General features: G+C 34.3%; 1 protein-coding gene across 1 annotated transcript; it reads right to left on the bottom strand.

Annotated features, from left to right (window-relative positions):
- Nucleotides 1–22,525, bottom strand: MED22 (Mediator complex subunit 22). Its single transcript, XM_089234157.1, has 4 exons — nt 22,434–22,525; nt 17,259–17,346; nt 9,570–9,782; nt 1–308 (listed from the first exon to the last, which is right to left on the bottom strand). The coding sequence occupies exons 3-4, from the start codon at nt 9,780–9,782 to the stop codon at nt 51–53; spliced, it is 471 nt and encodes a 156-aa protein (XP_089090283.1). The 5' UTR covers nt 17,259–17,346; nt 22,434–22,525; the 3' UTR covers nt 1–50.
- Between the last annotated feature and the right edge of the window lie 1,129 nt (nt 22,526–23,654).

The following is a 23,654-nucleotide window of genomic DNA, read 5'->3' as shown; positions in this document are numbered from 1 at the left end:
TGCGAGAAATGTGTGTATTTACAAACTATTTACATGAAATTTGTACAAAACTATTCTTCCATCACATTATCATCGTCAAACATAGGCTTCAGTTTATATATGGAAGAATAATACTCTTCTTCGAGATCATACAGCTCTGTGGCTATATCGTCTCTCAGAGCAGCCAGTTTCTTATCGATGCTATCCTGGATAGCCTGGCACAGCTTGGTCTTCTGTGAAATTGCTTCATTCACAGACGGGAAATCGTTCAATATAAGATACTGCTTGATATCAGATATCAACTTCATCAGTGATTCACCGGCACGGACCTAGGGATACAGAAACAAAATTCAGATAAGAATAAAACCTTTGCCACTAGATATTAATAATGGAATATATTTGAACTTGCTGCAATAAGCATCAAACCAAAAAGACCCATACACATGATTTTGCTTTCAACAGTTTAAAAGTGTTAAAGTTCAATAGTTTTAAAAAAGAAAACCGCATTATCAATTGAAACCATCATTTGCTTCGATTATTAAAAATGATCCGACTACGATCACACAAGTTTTGCCACTGAACTACAGATATTTGCATAGATTGCAGTAACAAAATTCTTGCATAAAACACACCCAGACCATTAGGCACACTTCTGGCAAGACCAATCAATAATAAATTGCAAATGATAGTAAATTACTTTGTAACTGTCTTGAACACATTCAAATACCTTCATTTTATAAATCAAGCATTCCCAGACATGCCAACTTTTGAAATCCAGAGATTCTCCCGAGAGGGGTACCCCCACCGACACTCAGACTGTCAAAAAGTTCATTAAAATTTTTTTTTAATAAATTAAGAAAAGTTACACCCCCCCAGGTTCTGCATTGCCCCTGAAAATAATATAATCCCATGCCAGTCTTTCCATGCAGAATAGAGAAATCACATCTACATACTGTTTATAAATCTACAATATATGTTTCTTTCCGTGGATGCTATCAGTGATTGATAATCTTGGAATGAATATGAATTCTTAAAAAGCTTTATATTTAGCTGTATATAGCTTAAAGTTTTATATTTTCTTTCTGAAGATGTTTAAATCCGAAGAAACGATTTAAAAAATTCCAATTACAAAGCTGCAGGCGAAAAAACGTGTTTACCGTGCGGCTGTTAACGGAATACAATAACGATTATACAGGAATTTCAGCAACGAAGGTCATGCCCCTGATAAATGATTGCCAATTAATGCTACGAAAACAAAGTTGCATCTTTGCCAGTTGCTTAAATATGGTCAGACTTTTTTTACAGCTGTCCGCTGGGTGTTTCCCCTAATGACGACAGTAATTATTGATGCAATCAATGACAACGTGAAAGCTCGCGTAAAATCTAACTTTCTACCAAAATCCGGAGAAATTTTAACTCCGGAGAGCGGGAGGAAGGATGAAAAATCCTGAGTCTCCCACCTAAATCGGGAGAGTTGGCAGGTCTGCATTCCCTATTCAGGGATTAGTTTATTTGAAAAATATTCCATGGCCTGATGTTTATAGAGGAATTACTCAGAGTACTACAGTGACTTCATAACTTTCAGTTGGGGAAAGAAGTTTGATCATCATTGTAATTCCACAATAAACAAAAATTAACTGAAGATCCTCAGACATAGTAACATGAATGATATACAGACATAACCTTCACAACATTTCAGAGATGCCGCTGCACTATAATTTGCATGGGCCCAGGACCTGGCAATAATCTGGGCCCTTGAAAAAAACACTAAAAGCAGTTGAGTGGAATACAGTTGAGACCCCTTCAGGAAGTCGCCAACTGTGACACCTCAGAAAGTTTATTTTCGCTGTGCTTGCCTGCCTCAACTGGATTAGTGCCTTGTCTGCTATGGCTTTAATCCTGCTTGGTGAAATAATATTGCCATGTTTTCAGTTGTGGTGAAAACAGTCTGATGGGTATTTTCAGTCCGGGTAATGGCCGGAAGAGCAAGGCAACCGAGCCCGAAAGAGGTTTGGGAAGAGATGAAGCCATTTATGGGCTGCAGGCCCATACCAAATGCATTCGCCCTACAGGTGTAATCACTGATAAAGTATTCAGAGTATATATCACACATGTACTCGAAAATATATATTAGTATTCATATATATTTTCTCTGTATTACGGTATTCATTTTAAAAAATTAATATTTGAAGTTGATTTGAGTCATGACAAAAGCAAAATCACTTCTATGGTTATAGCTGTAGGAATTTTACTATATTCCCTCTTACATCACATTTGCATATTCGCATGCACTTACGTTAGCGATTGGACAATACATTTTATGCGCTAATGCAGTGTTGCAGGATATTCCGCTCAGTTGCATCTCGGCAGATTTTTCTAATTCTTGGTGTTAAATAGCTTATGTTGGGGGTGCTGAGGCAATACCTTCTAGAGCAGAAGGCCTTCGCCCACAATATTTTCGATGCTGTGACGTCAACACACTTCAGCTTAAACGCGAAAGAATTTCTTCTCGGCATTCTCCCCCGATCCACGCTTTGCTTCTCCCAAGAAATCGCCATTAACGAAGGCACGCGGTCGTCGATTAGATATTTTTATATAGAAATATGTCTGACCCAAAAGTATCTATTTTATTTTCCGAAATGTGAAGAAGTGGTTGAATTCCATCCAAAGAAAGGACTTCGTACCAAATGATCGCAGTAGTGTAAATGCTCATTTCGTAACATTATATTGTTTTATTCTTTAAGAAAAATTAAAGAAAAAAAACAACGGAATGCAAAAAAACCAACTCCGATATCAAGAAGAGATGTTTTGGCCAGATATCAAATATTTCGTGGCTGAATATTAATTTCCTTAAAATTCATCACAATTGTAAATGAAATTAGTGTTTTTAATTAAAAAATGAAATTATTGGTAATTGGGAGATATTGCCATGATACTGACAAAATTTGATACATCATAGTACATTAATATTACCGAATGATTTTTGTTTTTAATTAATTACAATTTCATATCCAATCAAGAAAATGTAAATTATTTACTCCTAACTAGTAATGCACCATATAATTTATGAACTAGTATTCAACTAGTTATAATAGTATATTATATAATTTAGCAACAGATTTGTCCCATCTCTTATGGAGAACAAGTAATGGTCATAGACTAAATTAATTTCATGTTATTACCAATAGCCATCAATCTGATTATGCTTATTTTATGTCTAGGTATGTGAACTGCATTTTCTGGCCACGGATTTGTTAACAGAATCTTCGGCCTTTGACAGAAATAGTGGGAATACTTTAACAGCTCCGTTGAAAATTAAGAGAAGAAAGAACGCTGCGCCATGCCTCTTTGAAGGATATCCCTCAACTTCTACGACACTTCCTATTGAACGAAGGTTATCTCCAAACTACAAAAAACACCGAAAGAATGAACGCTTAAAAACAGCCCTTGAGGAAAGTGACTGATGCAGCAACACTTTCTCAACAGAGACAAATCAGCAGTATGGAAGATCTGCAGTGATGTGTTGAAACATTTGGTCTTGACAATTTTTATGAAGTGTCGAATCAGTGACAAATTTTGTTTATCATTTGGATATACAACCATACCCACAGCATTCAGTGGTTGTAAGTAATCTTAATATTTCTGTTTATCTAAAAAGTATTGCATTGAAAAAAATTTCAAAATTTACTCTCCCATATAAGTTCACAAATTTCAATCACTTAATTGATATATTAGACACACTTAAAAGTATGAATCTTATGTGTGAGGAAAAAATTCCTCTAAAATAGATTTCAATGATGCTCTATCTTCTTTGAAGACTGGTGAAAATGAATTGCTGATAAATTTTTATGGACTAACAAATTAAGATTGATCGTTGTGCAAAAAACAACTTGAAATACTCTAATGACATCATATATTTGCTACTCTGTTACATTCAATTTCGCCACAAGTGTACAAATTTATAAGATCTAGCAATAAAATGATACCGCCTCATCCATCAACTTTGAGGAAAATTAGTCAGCGACTACCAATTTCACCAACCGAGGAGGCAAGTCAAAATTTCTTGATGTACATAAAAGCCAGAGAAAATTATATTTCTGATGCAGATAAAATTATTTTTCTTGTTGGCAAAATTTACATAAAACCTTATTTTGATTATAAGGGAGGTTCTGTTGTTGGCATGGCCTTCAACACAGAAGCTGGGAAGAGTGTTTTTGTGTTTATATAGTTTCCAGCCTAATATCCCCTTTTAAAGAAGTTGCGCATATTTTACCAGTGTTCAAGATAAATCATGTATTGTTACGTAATGTTATCCTAAGTTATTTTAGGTTTAGAAAATATTGGTTTCACAGTTATTGGTGTTGTCACTGATAACAATGCTATCAATAGAAAAGCAATGAGCTTGTTCACAAAGCCACATAAGAATTTATGTATCCCCAGCCTCAGTGTCCATCGAGACCATTATTTTTTTGTTATAGTGTGTATTTGTTAAAAATATCAGAAATAACTGGTTGAATCAAAAAAATGATGGCAAGTGCTATTTTTACCTGAACTTTGTTTCAGTTGACAATTTTTGTACATCATCTTTTGCATCATTGAAACAACTGTGACAGACTCTGCAAATGTTGTCTCATATGCAAGAGGGCTAACATGAAAATCTGACCTTTTAATTTAGAGAGACAAAACATCAAACTTGTACCAAGTCTTCAATTAGTTTGTTTGCGAGGCTTTAAATATATTGGGTCCAGACAGAAATATCCCTCATTTTACTGATACCGCTGAATTTATCAAAGTAATCACAGTAATAATCATACCATATATAGTAATAAATGATATATAATAATCAGAGTAAGCATAGAAGTTCTTGTAAACACAGCTTTTACCACCTTGGAAGAGTTTGAAAGTTTAGGAAATGTATATGAATGTTGTAGTGGTCACAGGAAAGCTGATATTGCTCAAAAAATTTTATGGATTTCATCTAATAGTTTACTCAAAAATCTGTATGAATAAAAATGATTGTGACAAAAAAAAGTGGGAAATTAAGAATGAAAAATGTGCAAAGAGGAAACTTGTGTGTTTTGATCAAGTTCGGTAAATGTATAAGTAATGGGCCACTTAACATTAAATTAACTAGCTCCCAAACTTGAAATAATATTTACTCAATTACTTTTCAATATCAGTCAAACATTTATCCATCATTATCGGCTCAAAATTTCAAATTCACCTTAAATTCATTTTTTATTTTTAATCTTTAAAATAAGTGTCTCATTACTGGTACATTTTACACCCTTTTCTTTTTAAAAAAAATTATACATAAATGACAGTGGTATGATTTTAGTCCTTCACAGAAAATTGGCATCAAGTTCTGAATATATATGTATTGCTCACATGCTTTCATGAAAAAACTTGAATGCTCAGAGTGGAAAGAGTATCTAAGTACTGAAAAAGAAATGTGTTTATGTGTGATGGTTATGTGTGAAGATGAAAGTTTCATAATCATACGAAATGTGGTTAAAGGGGTTTGTCGTGACAACTCCTGTAGTTAGTTATGTTCTATATAATGACATTGACTGAAAAATGATGTTGAATTCATGTTTAATGCAAATGTTCAATTAAAGATTGTTTTTCAATTCTAGCAAGTTTTATTTCTCGTGTAATTCCACGTGTGTAGTGAAAAACATTGGATAGAATTTTATAAATAAAGAATAGAATAAATAAAATATGAACCTGATGATATTTATAATCTTGAACATAGATCACACTTTGCTTCATAACAAACCTCAAAATTAATCTACGTATTCTTGGTATATTTTTTTTCTGACTTATTTCTAAAGAATCTCCGAATAAAAATGAATTTTTAAGAGAAGTTATAAATAAAACAATTTTATGCAAAGAAACTGGTGACATATATTGAAGAAAAAACTTTTCGAAATGGATTTTTACTACTTGAATGTTATGAATTAATATATGAATGCATGATTCTCAATCTATATCTAATCCATAGTTTCCATTGAAATTTTCTGGAAGGAGCAAAACATTTGTTCATTCGTTCTTTTTTCCTCCTTTCAATAAAGTACACATTACGTGAAAAGTTTGTAACACACGCCGCCGTTACAGTGTGTGGTGCTGCTGGGAAACGATCTTACAGGGAAGACTATTCTAGGACGGAATTAGATGCCGTCACGAACCTCGGGGTCAGGCCTTCTGCTCTACAAGGTATTGGCGGAGGCCCAGTAACTCTCAGCATTTGATCAGAGGTATCTGATCATTAATTCAAATATAACCACATACACGTCTAAACTTTATAGCAAATGGAAAAAAATATGACGACCACACTCACATGCACAAATTTAATATTTCCCAATGTTCAATAAATTAATTTATCTGCAAGATTTGCTCTACACAATTGATTCTTCAGAATTAGTATGGGCTTTTTATAATCACTAATCATGTGGAAAAAACAGCCATCATTAGAATCAATTTGATATTCATTACAATTAACATTTTCAATAAATACATAATTGTTGAAAAACAGTGTAAATTTGAGACAATATAAAAGTTACACCTCTCCACTGTCAGTATTAAAAGTTTTAAAATAATCCCTCTAATATTTACATAACTTTCCAGCTCACTAGGAACTATATCCTATTTCACATACTTCTGGAAAGGTTTATAACTGAAAAAAATTCCATTGACTAACTTTTCTTTAAAACAAGTTTGTTCCCGGCCGAATGTTTTGAGAGCCAAAGATTCAATTGGCGTCAAGTTTCAAATGCATAAATTTAAAAAAGAATTTGTAATTCACGAATTTCAAGTTTTTCCTGATTGCCACCACTGTTCAAAATGAATTATCTAGGCATCTAAATATCAATGTTTTTTAATGCTTTAATTTGTCTTGTGTTCAGGCATCAGATTATTTATTCTCAATCGTTGAATCAAATTATTAGCCAGTTCCCTTTAAAACTAAAAAATATGAATCGATTCTTCAGAAAAATTACGGGCTTATTGGATGTAATCATATATCATATGGAAAAAACAGCCATCATTAGAATCAATTCAATGTAACATCTGATGTCAATTCTACAAAAGGTAATGATATTATCTCTGCAATATATCACCACTGTAATTTGCTACTATAGCGCCTTCATGTAAATTTCCTCAATAAGATCTTAAGGAATACAAGGAATGGAATGCTTTCAATTTTGCAGGCGACATTAAATTTCATTTACAACATATTTTTATTGTATGCTTTACTTTCATGGAGCAAACTTTACCATTTGATAAATTAAAAACCCATGAAAATGTCAGCCTTACCCAATTTAAGTTATGAACAAATGTAAATAGATTCCTCAGTACAATCGCGTGGGTTATTAGAAATGAATAATCACCAATCATATAGATAAGATAATCATTGGAATCAATGTCAGAAAAATATTTGAAGTATTCATGTCATTAAATTACTAGTCCTACCAAAAATTATGAAACCAACAGATTAACAAGCTAAAGAAAATGCACAATTAAGACATAATAAGGTGTAATGTCACAAAGCAGTCAATTTAAAACATTACGTAAAAATTTTATAGAAAATAATAAACATAACAAGCAACCTATACAACAAACTACAGCATGTTTATTTCTTGCCTGTTTATTTCTATAATATAAGCATAATACTTTTGAAAAACAAAAATGTTGGTTGCTTGTTTAAATAAGTTTAACCTTTCTATAAAAAGGTCATAGAACAAAATCTTCAACTTACAATATTAGCAGCACGAACGTGCATCTCAGAGCAAGGACCAAGTAAGCGATCGAAAGAAAGACCTAGAGCATGTAAGTCTAAAACAGGGACCAGGTCAATGAGCAACAAGAGTGACCCAGAGTATATACTTGCGAGTGTACGTCAGCAGGGCCACAACTAGCAGACGGGTCTGGTGACCAGAACAGGCCAGGGTTTAAGCTGGATAAAAAATTCCTTTCGCAAAAAGTGAAAATGGGAGGAAAAGCTTTAGCAAAATGAATGGGCCCCTTAGCATTGTAGCAAGTATTACGTCAGCATATTTTTAGCCATTTTTGACCCCTCCCGCCTTGTCAGCAAAATTTAATTAGCAGCTTAGAATATTTCATATTTTCTAAAAAGGGTGGTTGATGATGTAAGTAACCTTCAACCCCCCCCCCCCCCCCGATACAGACCCCCAATGCAATGATCGATGGTTGGATGTCTACTCGTTGCCTACCTCCTGTGCTACCAAAACTACTTTGGAGAGAGAGAGAGAGAGATGCATGGGGAGAGGGTGGAAAAGTGAGCTGTAGCCAAGGGCGACAAATCAATGGTAAAAAAATTAGACTAGAATGAATAAAGAGCGGCAAAATTGTGAATCTGCGTCCAAGCATTTTTTGAGACAATGTGCTTGATCATAATGTTTATTTTTATTGATTTTATTGCCAGTAAACCTAAACAAATCGTTATAAAAGTATTGAAAAAAAAGTATCTTTGTTAGTAGTGCTTCATTGCTTTAATTTTATGAAAAATGCTTGAAATAAAATATTACTAATTGCATTATAAATTCAATTATTATTAAGTTTATGCCGTGACCATTCTAAACATCAATTTCAATTGATGAATACAGCTCTCCTGAGCAGAGATACAATATTTACCAAAGAAGAATGAAAAATACCTAAAAGAAAGGGAGGGGAAAAAAGATGGGATCGGCACATAAATACAATAAGCGTATGTCGTTCAGAGAAGATTGCATACATCTGTCCCGATCTGGGCAGTACAAATCAATCAACCTCACAAAAAGGCATCGATGTCCTGCTGTGCGTACAGGGTGCAAGGAAAAATAGCCAGAACCTTTTCAAACCTTTTTCATATTGGAGACCAAGTACTTTTGAAGTAGTGTTTTGTCAACACCTTGAACCTCCAATAACTATCTCTAATAAATCGCCACTAATTTGCTACATACAAATTGTTATTATAGTGCCTTCATGTAAATTTCTTTAATAAAATCTTAAGGAATACAAGGAATGGAATGTTTTCAATTTTGCAGGCGACATTAAATTTCATTTACAACACATTTTTATTGTATGCTTTACTTTCATGGAGCAAACTTTACCATTTGATAAATTAAAAACCCATGAAAATGTCAGCCTTACCCAATTTAAGTTATGAACAAATGTAAATTGATTCCTCAGTGCAATCGCCTGGGTTATTAGAAATGAATAATCACCAATCATATAGATAAGATAGTCATCATTGGAATCAATGTCAGCAAAATATTTGAAGTATTCATGTTATTTAATAACTAGTCCTAACAAAAATTATGAAATAAGACCACAGATTAACAAGCTAAAGAAAATGCACAATTAAGACATAAGGAGACTAACGTCACAAAGCAGTCAATCTTATTCACAATTTAAAACATTATGTAGAAATTTTATAGAAAACAAATAACAAGCGACCTACCTATACAACAAACTACAGCATGTTTATTTCTATAATATAAACATAATATACTTTAAAAAACAAAAATGTTGGTTACTTGCTTAAATAAGTTTAACCTTTCTAAGGTCATAAAACAAAATCTTTAACTTACAATATTAGCAGCACGAACGTGCATCTCACAATGGTCCTGAATGGTCATCAGCGGACGATACTGACTAGCCGAATCCTCATCGTAAGAAGGCCTTGCTAATTTCACAATCTCAGTAAAATTATCCATCATAGACCGGATGTCATCCTTCAATCTCTTGTTGTAAGACTTCAGCAGAGCCTCCTTGCTTTGAGGAAGAACTTTCTGTTGTGCCATCTGCAATTAAGACAAAACATGTTGGTTAACTTCAATACCAAATAGCCAATAACCTAACAAATAAGCCAAGTTTTTTTTGGTCAAACACCAAGATCAGAATTTTAATTCAAATAGCTGTCAGACCAACCACCCCAGTTTATATACACATAATCAGAACTGAAGAATCAGAATTTTACAAATTACATATCAGTATAAGGGATAACCAATACCAAGATCTAATAAGCATCAGAAAGAGAGTTCAAGAAATTAAAAATCACAAATCATTTTATTTAAGATTTCATCACATGCTTAAATCTTGATATCGGCATCCATCTCTGAAAATATAAATACTGTAGTTGTAAAAAGAAAAACCCAGTTTATTCATAGAAAGCAATCTGTCATCAGACCATGTAATAAATCATTGTATTCATTTGTCCCTACCTTTGTCATCATTTACAGTGCTTTCCATAATGGCTGAATATTTAAAAATCATGCAAATGTTGAAAATATAAAAAAATCCAATATATTTTTTAAAAAGATGTCAAATTATAAAAAAGACCATTGTTAAAACTTTGAACAAGCCTTATCTATAAAATTGTGAATGCTTATTTTATTTATACACCAAAAGTGAAATATTTTTGACAACATAATGCAGGAAAGTATTTGATAAAAGATCTTTTACAAAGTAGCTCACAAAAACCAATTAATAATCCTACAGGTACATTTTTATAGAAAACTCAGCCTAAAACCAAGATTACACTATGAAAAGTTTTATAAAATTCTTTGATAAAACGTGAAAAATTCAACCAATAAGATCCACCAGTTGCATTTGCTCGAATGTAACCGATCCATGTTTTGCTTGAATTTATCACGTTTTAAGAAAGATCTTTTAGAAAACTTTTCTAGTGTAATCCTGGCCCAAGATAACTATTCAATAAAACAAGACATGTGCAAGTACTGGTGATCAGTATGCAATATTGAACATACCAATGCATATGAACTAACAATTTCTGTTCGAGACATTAAGCATCTAAATATCATTTCAAAGATAAACAAATGACTCTTGCCTCGCAAGTCATGTTTAAAAATCAAATGACCCAAAAATTTTTTAAAATAGATACGTAACAGCACATTAATTTAAAAACCAATACTTCGAACAGTATCCAGGATCAATATCAAAAATTACAATTAACTGCACAAACAAGTAAGAACATGAAGTTTTTCATCCTGATAACATACTGCCACGTGATTCATGACCAATATGCTGTTTATGAACAGTAATTCTTGATCATACACGTTAAGATAATGACGACTTTTTCTTTGTCAGAATATTTGATAACTTATAATTGTTAAATGTTAAAATATTTGGCAACAGTTGGGAAAGTGAACATTTATATTCAGCCAAATTCTTATTTTTAATGAAACATGAGCATTAGTTATACACTTTTCTGATCTCTGACTAATTCCGTGAATATAAGAATCAAAAGATATTTAATATGCATCAAAATATTCTAAAATATTATTATATTATAATTTCTAAACTATTCAAATTGATAATCCTTTCACAGACTGATCTACAAATACCTATAGCCCATTTTATTTCAGTCATTGGCAATTCACAAAGCTAAAATTCAAAAATGCCATCAGAAAATTTTATAGGCTCATCACTTCATTTCAGCGAGATTCCCAACTTTATCAATCATCATTGGCAAAAACTGACGAAAAATAAAAATCCTCACACTTAGAACTAGGGATGGGACAAAAGTTATTTAGCCAAACATAAATTCTTAAAATGCAACGTTTAATTGAATCAAACATTTGATATTGAATTTTTATTATACAATCTATCATTTTAATATTAAAAAACTAACACTAAGATTTTATTGCCAACATACCGAAAAATATTAATATTGCATTTTATGTTCTTTTGCTCCGTTTCGGTGGCTCAACTTGTTAGTACGCTCTCCAGCAAACTCATGCAATTCATGTCTCTTCCACCTTATTACAGTAGGATTCAATTTTCAGTTTCATCCCAGGAATTCAGACATATCCTAGTCGGTATATTTCTAAATTTATGTGAAAAATTATAATTGTTTTTTTGTTTGTCGTACTTAGATTAACAGATATTCGGCTAAATGCCCAAGCATTCAGCAGGAACAAATACAGAATAGCAGCCAATGCAATCCATTTAAAACCACATTATCAAGACAACTAGTTTAGAAATAAATTTTTCCTATAAGCTTGAATTATTACGAAATATAAAAACCAAGTTTTCAAAATAGTTTTACACGAATAAAGAAATTCTAATGCCAGTGTATCAGACAAAAATATGTATAATCACACAAGGATCATTTGTCCCTATCTACTGTCATCCTATACACATGACAAATTAGAATCCAAAGACATGTTTACACGACTTAATTTTAATTAAAATACTCAAGATCACTTCCAATGCAAGTAATCAACTGTAAATGACTATTCAATATGATCCCGCACCCATTTATTACCAAGATAAAATTGAAAAATTATTTGAATATGCCACTTGTCAATTTCATGATAAGAACAAAGCTTAATATAAATAATATATAATACAAGCCTCTCAAATAATTTTAGCCACCAATGCTAATCCTCTATGTCGATAGGGACCCGGGAATAATAAAAGTGGTCAGCGAGTCCCATATTTTTCCTGAGAAACTGGGTCAGCCCGAAATTGAAAGAACTGGAAAAGTATTTCCCTTAGGGATTTTCCATTCAAACAAAACACAATGAGGACTTAAGGATTTTTCTATGAAGATACAAAAAAATCAGAAGAATGACTTAAAACTAGATTTTAATAAGGCTTTTGAAAAATCTGAAGCATCGGCACCTATGGAAGTGTAATGTTTGAAGATTTTACTATTGTAGACCTGTTGTTCTCTGCGGCATTTTATAATGGCGAGAGATCAGCTTGCATTTGTACCTCGACGTTGGAAACCACAGAAAACCAACTTCAGCCAACCACCACTGTGGCAACAGCAGGGTTTGGTGTTACATACCGTAAACTGGAGCAATTTTGTGCCGAGATTACGACTACGCGCCACACATTCAGGTTCTAAGACATAAGTGTGTTTCCTAGGACCATATGGATCAATCAGTTTCAAAATTTTTCATGCCAATTCAGGAACTGTAGGTAACTACCCAACAGTATTTATTACATCATCTGCTGTCAGCTTGTCTAGAACTTATTTGGTCATAGGAGATGTACATGAAAATTTTCAAGTACATATAAACCTCTCCTGGTGCAAAGGATATGTGTTTCGTGGAAACTAGGTTATTTAAAATTTGTATGTAGAAGTTATTTACGAGATAAGAAACACCTATTTAAAAAAATACCCATTTTAATAGAAATATGTATAAACAAAAAAATGTGGGATTCAGGTAACCTTCTCTTATCACACAAGACTTTTAGTGTGAACAAACATAAGCTCATCATTTTGATCATACTGGTAAGGCGCATCTAAGGACCACGAAGAAAGATGGCATTTAATGACCGGACCTAGCTGACAAAATTTAATATCCGATGTGCTGAATCATAATGAAAATAAAGAAACATTGACCAATTGGAAAGACAAGTTTGTAATGGATTCGAAGAAATGAATGTTACATTTATAGCACGTTTTCAAAAAAGCTGAGGTTTTAAGTCTTTATTTTTATAAATGTTTAAGGAAATTGAAATTTTCTAAAAAGCCTTTTACTTAAAAATTTAAACTTTCAGAAATTACTTCATGTAAAATTCAAAAATGACCTAATTTTGAACAGAAATAGTTTTTCCAAAAAGTTCCAAATTAACCAGAATTCAATAAAAATAGGTGTGACAGGAGCAGGGGTGGGAAGTGACTAAGTCTATTTCGGAGCAGCAAAATATGGGATTCGGAGCAGATATTTATAAATTGGAACAGTGAAATTAACAAGAATATTCTCGTTAACCCTCAACTCTTTTCAAAATAAAGCTACACTGTCTTTTGTTACCAAACATCTTTTCATCAGCATGATTTTCGTTTTTGGTGTTTTAGGCTTTTGACACCTTGTTTGAAAGAGCGACTGTCATAAAATTTTTTGCAGAGGTATATATTGAGATATTTAAGATTATTTTTGCTTACTGAGGGCAGTATTTGCTGCCTTGAACAGCAGCACTTCAAATTAGCTAAAAAATTTTTATGTTTTTAATTTTTTTATACTTGGAAAGAAATTGTTGTAAAATGGGAGAGAATTTCGGAAGAATCAACTTTATGTTTGGCGATTCAGCACTCATTATCTGGCGAGATTGGCGATCTGACACTCATTATTTGGAGACATTGACGACTTAACACTCCTTATTCGACAACATCGGTGAGTCAATACTCGTTATTTGGCAACATTGGCGATTTAACGCTCGTTATTTGGCAACATTGGCGATTTAACGCTCGTTATTTGGCAACATTGACGATTTAACGCTCGTTATTTGGCAACATTGACGATTTAACGCTCGTTATTCAACAAAGCTTCTAAACTGACATTGTAATTCGGCGGGCATACGCTTTTCACTTCCGGAATGAAAATTTTTTCACAAAACATCGGGATTTAACACAATGACAATCGCAGGGGTGGGAAGTGACTAAGTCCATTTCGGAGCAGCAAAATTCAGGATTTGGAGCAGTTTTGGAGCAGCAAAATACGAGATTCGGAGCAGATATTTATAAATTGGAACAGTGAAATTAACAAGAATATTTTCGTTAACCCTCAACCCTTTTCAAAATAAACTGCACTGTATTTTGTTATCAAACATCTTTTCGTCAGCTTGATTTTTGTGTTTTAGGCTTTTGACACCTTGTTTGAAAGAGCGGCTATCATAAAATATTTTGCACCTGTCTATTTAAGATGATTTTTGCTTACTGTGGGCACTATTTGCTGCCTTGAACAGCAGCACTTTAAATGAGCTATAAAATTCTTTTAAGTTTTCAATTTTTTTATACTTGGAAAGAAATTGTTGCAAAATGGGAGAGAATTTCGGAACAATCAACTCGATGTTTGGCGATTCAGCACTCATTATCTGGCGAGATTGGCGATCTGTCACTCGCTATTTGGCGAGATTGACGATTTAACGCTCGTTACCCGGCAACATTAGCGATTTAACGGTCGTTATTCGGCAAAATTAGCGATTTAACGGTCGTTATTCGGCAAAGTTTCTAAACTAACATCCGTAATTCAGCGGACATGCGCTTTTTACTCCCGGAATGAAAATTTTTTTCACGAAACATCGGGATTTAACACAATGACAATCGACTACAGTAATTTCTGCTGCTTCCAGTGACGACTTTTTTTTTTAAACGGAAACACTCGAATTTGCACTTTAAAGCTGAAAAGGCATTGCAAGCCATCTTGAGTTCCACGATCACGGACAATATCGGGGTTTCGCGATGGAAAGCCCGATCAGGGGGCGATAGTTTAAGTATAGTGGAATAAAACACTTTTCTCTCTCGTAAAGAGACGTTTCGTGGCTAGCAGGAACAAAATTTTTTTGGCGTCCTTTCCGAAATTCCAGACATACTGAAGCAAAATTCGCTATTTGGCACAGAAAAATGCGAAAATACGCTATTGGAGCAGGATGGCGCAATATATTAGTTTTGGCGCAGTGCGGCGCAGAGTTCCCACCCCTGCAATCGACTACGGTAATTTCTGCTGCTTCCAGCGACTTTTTTTTTAAACGGAAACCCTAAAATTTGCACTTTAAAGCTGAAAGGCATTGCAAACCATCTTCAGTTCCACTATCACGGACAATATCAGGGTTTCGCGATGGAAAGCCCGATCAGGGGCAGATAGTTTAAGTATAGTGGAATAAAACACTCTTCTCATAAAGAAACATTTCGTGGCTAGCAAGAACAAAAATTTTTTACAGTCCTTTCCGATATTCCGGGCATACTAAAGCGAAATTCGTTATTTGGTGCAGAAAAATGTGAAAATATGTTATTGGAGCAGGATAGCGCAAGATATTAGTTTTGGCACAGAGTTCCCACCCCTGCAGGAGAGTCACACCCACCAGGGAATGACTACCACGCAAAAAAACTCCTTTTCATCATAATTGTTTTAAGAACCAGAAACACTTCCAAGTTGTAGCACATTCTACACTGTCTAAAAAGCTCTGCCCATGCACCAATAGTTAAAACATTTTCGAGACCCACATCTGCTCAGTGTGAAATGACATGTATGCAGACGTGCCAACTTTTGCAACTCAGATTCTCTGAGGAGGTACCCTTTAGCACCCAGACTCAAAGAAAATTTTCGAAAAAAAATTCTATTCTCACCTCCCCAGACAGGTTCTGTATTGCCCCCGAGCAGAATATAATTCTGTCAGTCTATGCAGAATAGAGGAATCTCATCTATATACTGTTCATAAAAGTTCCTTTCGTAGATGCTATCAGTGATTGATAATCTTGGGCATATGAACTTATCTATAAACGCTACGTAAACAAAGTCACGTCTTGGCCAGTTACTTAATGCAGTCACCAACACTTTACAACTGCTCAATAGAAATGACCACAGCTGTCCTATATAAGTGATTTCCGTAACAATGATGGCAGTGATTGACGCCATGACAACGTAAAAGTTCACGTAAAATCCAATTTTCTGCCAAAAAGAAATTTTAAACACATTTGGAAAGCAGGAGGAAGAATGCAAAATCTGGAAAGTCGGCAGGTCTGTATGCCTTTTATACTGCCAGTATACAAAGAAAACAGCACCAGGTGTTATAGCTATAGTTTTATATAAAATAAAAATGTACAAAGTGATCAAAAATTTGTACAAGGATAGATGGCCAGCAATCAATAAACTCATGCCAGTACTGTTCTCCTTGGATTCATATACGAGTGCACTAGCATCCAAAAGCTAAATCTGCAGATGGATGACTCTTGCCTCGAGTGAAAAATAACAAATGTAAAATTTTAAATTTCGGTTAATAGCCATTGTCAACGATTGTACAATAAAATCAAGTTTAATACATATACAGTTAATCTTCATTTACAATAAAGCATTAATTATCTGAAACAATTGGGGTGGCCGAATATTTAAATAACTGATTTTTCAGTGTCATAAGAATGCGAAACAGTAATATTAAAACACAAAACTTCATATATTTTGTATCGCCATGTTTTAAATGACAGAACTCATTAACAATTTATTTAAATTTCCCTAACTAGGCTAATCATTTCGACAGTCAAGCTTGACTATCATGTACAGTCGCCACTAGATTTTATAAACTGGTCCTGTGGTCCTAAACTATTATACCATTTCTTTTGACGTTTATTCACATAATTACAAAATTCCGCTTCACTAAAAACACTAACGGAACTTCTATATGGAGCCCAAATTTTTAATTTGCCATTTAACCAATGTTTTGGCCGATTAGTATTTGGATAATTAATGCTTTACCGTGTTAAAATTTTATACACAAAAGAAATCCAATGTTAAAAAGATGTTATTTACCTTGCCCTTTAAGCATTTCTCCCATCATGTACAGAATTTCTGTGTGCCATGCCTCAATAATTATAGTTCTACATCACTTATAAATAACCTGTTAATGAAAGAACCATTAAATGAGATATAGAACAAAACCTTATAACTGACAAATATAATTGTGTGCACATCAAATCTCCATCCACATGAATACCAGATTGAAAAAGTTTGATTCTCCCAGATTAAAAACTTGGGAGAAAAGCATCAGTGAGAGAGTTCAAGATAAAATCATTTTTTCATCTTAACATTCATTTTCATCACATGCTTATTTACAAATAACAGCCAAATTCCACAATTCATTAATTCATTCAAAGTTTATGCAATTGCCAAAATTTACAAATATGAAATATTTATTCCTAAATGCAATCTCAAAGGTTAAAGATAAATCACTAATTCAGATGAGATAGTCATCATACAAATCAATATTACTATGAACGCAAAAATAAAATTTATTAGGAATGGATTTAAAAAAAAAATCATTGTAATATTTTTTTCGATACTGCCAATTTGAAGCCATTGTATTATTTATATTGTTAATTTGAAGCCATTGTATTATTTATATTGTTACCAGCAGCAGGGGTGGGAAGTGACTAAGTCCACTTTGGAGCAGCAAAATATGGGATTCGGAGCAGATATTAATAAATTAGAACAGTGAAATTAACAAGAATATTTTCGTTAACCCTCAACCCTTTTCAAAATAAAACTGCACTGTCTTTTGATATCAAACATTTTTTCGTCAGCTTGATTTTTGTTTTTGGTGTTTTAGGCTTTTGAAACCTTGTTTGAAAGAGCGGCTGTCATAAAATTTTTTGCACCTGTCTATTTAAGATGATTTTTGCTTACTGAGGGCACTATTTGCTGCCTTGAACAGCAGCAATTCAAATGAGCTAAAACATTTTTATAAGTTTTCAATTTTTTTATACTAAGAAAGATTTTGTTGCAAAATGGAATTGAATTTCGGAAGAATCAACACGATGTTTGGCGATTCAGCACTCATTATCTGACGAGATTGGCTATCCGACACTCGTTATTTGGCGATATTGACGATTTAACGCTCGTTATTCGCCAAAGTTTCTAAACTAACATTCGTAATTCGGCGGACATGCGCTTTTTACTCCCGGAATGAAATTTTTTTTCACGAAACATCGGGATTTAACACAATGACGATCGACTACAGTAATTTCTGCTGCTTCCAGTGGCGATTTTTTTTTTAAACGGAAACACTCGCATTTGCACTTTGACGCTGAAAGACATTGCAAATTATCTTCAGTTCGACGATCACGGACAATATCGGGGTTTCACGTAGGAAAGCCCGATAATTTAAGGCAATAGTTTAGGCATAGTGGAATAAAACAATCTCTTCTCAGAAAGAATCGTTTCGTAGCAAGCAGGAGCAAAAAAATTTTTTCGTCCTTTCCGAAATTCCGGGCATACTGAAGCAAAATTCGCTATTTGGCGCAGAAAAATAAGAAAATACGCTATTGGAGCAGGATGGCGCAAGATATTAGTTTTGGCGCAGTGCGGCGCAGAGTTCCCACCCCTGCAGCTGTGTTTCAATTGTTACAAGCAAAATGAACAATGTCACCCACCGAAATCCAAGAGGGATGATATAGAAAGATCTGATGAGGGAATGAACTGGGATTTCAGGGTTTTCTGAGGATCGCAAAAAAAAAAAAAAACACATTTTTTTGATTGGGTCATCCAGTTGTAAAACTTAAACGCCAACCCGATTTTTTTGACGTCAAAAATGTTAGTAGTGTTTCAAACAGACTGAAATTTTAAAAACATAACTAACATTATAAGTGTCAGCTCAAAAAACATTCTTTAAAAAGGTTTTTTTTCACTTTCTGTAAAAAATCTCGTCACTTACCAGTTCTGTAACTGGATGACTAGTACGATTTCAAACCTTTTTGTGCATCCAATACAATGAAATGCATATACAGTAAATTCCCATTTAACAAGTACTGTTAAAGCAAAAATCACTTTCAATTTTTCGAATCGATCAGATAAGTTTATAAAAAAGAATTAAAATCTGGAATTATTTCACAACAAAATTTTGACATTATAAAGTGATATTTATGGTCTTGTGAAATTCATTACAATGGGATTCAACTATATTACAATACAAAGAACTAGAGGAAATAACCAGTGATGCTTGTTATAACGATCCTTTCATATCACAGAAAAGAGACTTAAAAGGTTGTTACACTGATACCAAACATCATTAGAACACAGATTCAATATAATCCAGATCGCCAAGGTGGGAATAAATAGTACCAGGTTGCTGTAATTTTTCTAGATCTTTCCAGGTACACCTAGTAACACGAGCTATTCAAATGGCATCTCCTTTTATGTAATAATAAGTTCAAGGGGTATAAAGGACACAAGCTAGCAACTTTTTCCCAACGATAAGTTGCCAACATAATGGCGCTGGGTTGTCCACATTCTTTTTCATTATCAGTCATACAAGTGCCACTAATGTTTCCAAAAGGGTTTGCCGCTGCATTCGCTCATCTTTATTTCCAAATGACATCACATAGCCGTGTTTTGAATTTGGAAAGCCGTTAATAGATTTTTCTACCATAAATCGGCGGCGCACTCTGGTTAATTGTTCTGCTGGGTTGTCATTCCAGAATGTTCTATGCTATTCAAAACCTGTTCTGAAAAATTCTGCTAGGTGGAGTTAGTTGTTGTAGCACATCTCAAACAGCCGTACAGCCATTTTGTCATTTGTGTTTGGATTACATTTTCGTCATCTGGTCAGGTTGTATTGTTCTTTTCACCCTTTAAACAGTGCCCATATTTTATTTAAACCGACCAATTTATGATTTATTATTACAACGGAATTCCATTTAAACAATGCCAGGGCTTTATTCAAACCTTGATTTATTTTTAACGAGTTTTATTTTTTTTAAAAACAAGAAGGGCTGTTTATTTGTCGGATGCCTTATGTTTTAATTATATTTAGTAATTATGTGCTTGTTGGTTTTCATTTTTTTTCCTCCTGGCGATTTTTTTCATCACCCGTAATGTGTCTGACGGCCTTCGATCGGGTCATCGGACATGTTTGGCGCAGGAAAGAAGGAGTCGCCAAAAATTAACCTGTCCCTTATACCGAAGCTGTTCCCCAAATCCTCTCTACCTAAAACCCATTGACCTTCCACTCTTATGACATTTTTTCTTACCAAATTTAGATTCGTCGATCGACGACCTCACATAATATAATTTCGTTCATTAATTGTCGCTAGTTGGCTAAGGTGTTTGGAAAAAAATTCCTGCACTATCCTAGTAGTGCTTTCTTCTAGCACCATCAAGTATGTCAGCAGCAGAATCTCAGATTTAACTTGCTGCACACCAAACCACGATCCATGCCAAATCGATTTCTGGGCTCGGCACCTTTAGAACCAAACCACAAGGAAAAGATTTTTCTTACGCCCTGCCTCATGTTGGGCAAAGCATTTGAGACTTCAGGAGTCCAACATCTAAAAAATTGCAGAAAAAAGGGGCTATTTCGGCAGAAAACAGTTACCTACTCCCTCATTACCCAAGGTTGACCTACCATTAGAAAATTTAAAATCCAGGTTGTTTGAAATAAAATCGTGGTACTTTTTGACAATGCTGAAGACAGAAGGCATGATAAAATAGGTGAGAAATCACAAAAATGTAATTACAAAAAAATTATAAAAAGAAATTATCGGAAAAATACCTTTTATAATACTCCGAGACAATGCTGCTTTGGAAAGTGGAACCGAAATGATGCAATTGCACAAACAAAAACGCTGTTATCCGACTACGTTTTACGCGCCATCTATAATGCATGGGTAATGGAAACTTCTAGAAAGAAACAGAAAAGAGCTACCAAGAAACATTCTGGAACGGCAGAACAGCCGAGAGCACTTAGACTTACAGTGGCTTTGGCAATCTGGATTATATTTGCACCTGCTCCTAAAACTCTCTTCTCGGAAAGAATTGTTTCGCAGAAAGCAGGAACAAAAATTTTCGTGGTCCTTTCCAAAATCCCTGGCATACTGAAACAATTTGCTTCAGAAAAATAAACTATTGGAACAGGATGGCGCAATGTTAATTTTCGTGCAGTGCAGCATAATTGGCACAGTTCCCACCCCTGGATGCAGACCTTAATTTTCATCATGCCTGCCTTCCTTCCTTCCTTAATCCGGGTTTAATTTTTTTTTTTGTACTTAGGAGTTTAATATAAAAAAAAGTTTGCTTTTATTTTCTATGCTGATAATTTTTTTTTCCAGCAACCATAGCGTTCGACTTCAGTGACTAGTCCGGCCGTGTTTGGCAGTGAAAAAGTCCCCAATATCTGGAATATACAGCATCTGTTTTGATTATTCTATTTTTTATCCTCAGCCTTCTATGCAACTTACATTCGTTTTGTAGGTTTCTACCCTTTTTGGAGGCCTTTCATTTTCTTCCTCACTCTTTACAAATAACCCCCCCCCCAATCTGGACCAAGAATGAGTTAGCGTTTTTGATTGTGAGAATTACATTCAATAAAAGAACAAAAAAGTCATCTCAAATGAATAGTATGCAAGCGATTATTGTGAAAAACTACAAAAATTGAATTCAGTGTGTGACTTTTAATCATTGCTTTTAAGAAAACCATTCATTGATAAAAGAATTTTAAGAATCATTAAAAGAATTTTCTTGTTGAGATTAATATGGCACCAACAAGCCTGTAAAGGATCAATCTGTGCATCAGTAAGAGAGAGTTACTTTTCTCATTGAAAATCAAAAACTGAAGCTTTCATCACATGCACAGAACCTACTAACGATCAAACACTTGACTGTAGGCTATTAATCTTGACGATTCAACCGATCTAGTACCTTTGAAATATACAATATAATTAAATATATATTCTTCAACACTTCCAATAGCGCTTGCACCGATTTATACTTAAATATTAATAACCCGCGATGCATATTTACTATGGTATCAAGCCTCGTGGTTTCAAACAAGCAAGACCAATCTCAATACATCGGAAAAGTAATTGGAAGAATCGTTTGTTCACGATGTCTAATTTAATCTAGAATAGTTTGTTAACTTTATGGATTGAATATTAAAACTTTTATAACACGAGGAAATAATATTGTGATCAAAACACTAAAATCGGTTTATACCTGACATCGACTTTCACCCTGGAGCTGGATCCATCTCGAGCAACGGCGGGAGCAAGAATGAAGTAAAAAGAAAGCCACAAGCACAATTAATAAAAAAATCGGTTCAGAAAATGATGCCACCACTCAACTTCTAAATAAATATAAATATATTATTTCATTTAAAAATCAAAATATGTATTATAAAACAAACTTTCTCGATTATTTAACTGTTTTTTTCACTATTAAATTTATTAAAATTCTTTTGTCGCTCAAAAAATATTTCTCAGGTGTATGTTGATAATAAAAGTTAGTATTACAAAAATGGCAATGTCGAGTGATTATATAGAATACATCATTCACAAGAAGGCCCAGGAATTGTGGAGGCAAGAAGTACTAAAGAAATCATTATTGAACTACTATTGCAGGAAGTTAGCCTGGGAGCGCGCGTATGATGGATCTCTTCCATCAACACTCTTCTTCAAAGCTCGAACTCGCTCACTGGAGACAAACCACCGTCTTGCTAAGTTGACTGTGAACATGTCAAATGTGAACTAAGTTGACGCTACATACCCTCTCTGCAGGATGAACGAGGAAACCATAGAACACATCCTATTACACTGTCCGGAATTGGCACGCTGCCAAATGTACCTAAAGCCGGGTTTTCTTAGGAGCAGGTTTCCTGTTCCGCGCGCAACGTGATTCGCCCAGCGCGACACGCCGTCCACTCACCAATAAGGAAATCAGCATAACTGTTTTCCTACAGAGCGCAATACGCCTGACGACAGCGCTTTACGTCGGGCGTGATTGGCCGACTGCTTCTGGAGGAGTCAAATGCGTCGTGCGCCGTGGTTTTGCCGATATTCTCTTCACTCTTGTGTGTTTTCTTTTCCTTCCCTTCAAACCAGAGCATGCAGACGATAGAGTAGCTGATGCCAAAGCCATATACTTTATATAGCCGCCCCGATCTGATGCGCCTCGCTGGGAAAACAGAAACGCGTAGCGTGATTATGTAACACGTTTCTGTCGGCGCGAAACAGTCTGATTCGGTTCACGCTGCGCACCAAACTTATTCCTAGGAAAACCCGGCTCAAACGAGTCTCCAGATGTAGATGACGTGTTGCTTTTAGACTCGGTCTAAACATAAGAAGACCATCTGACAAGGAAAAAATTCTGAATGACGCCAAAGCACTGCTAATGAAGTGGCACAGCAAAAGAAGTTAACTACGATAAGAAGAGGCACCG

This window comes from Pholcus phalangioides, unplaced genomic scaffold (genome assembly GCF_987345545.1).
Source record: "Pholcus phalangioides strain wild (caught in Gottingen) unplaced genomic scaffold, Ppha-v1.0 ptg000008l_1, whole genome shotgun sequence".
Taxonomy (NCBI): Eukaryota; Metazoa; Arthropoda; class Arachnida; order Araneae; family Pholcidae; genus Pholcus; species Pholcus phalangioides.
This window is presented reverse-complemented; position numbering and strand designations above follow the sequence as displayed.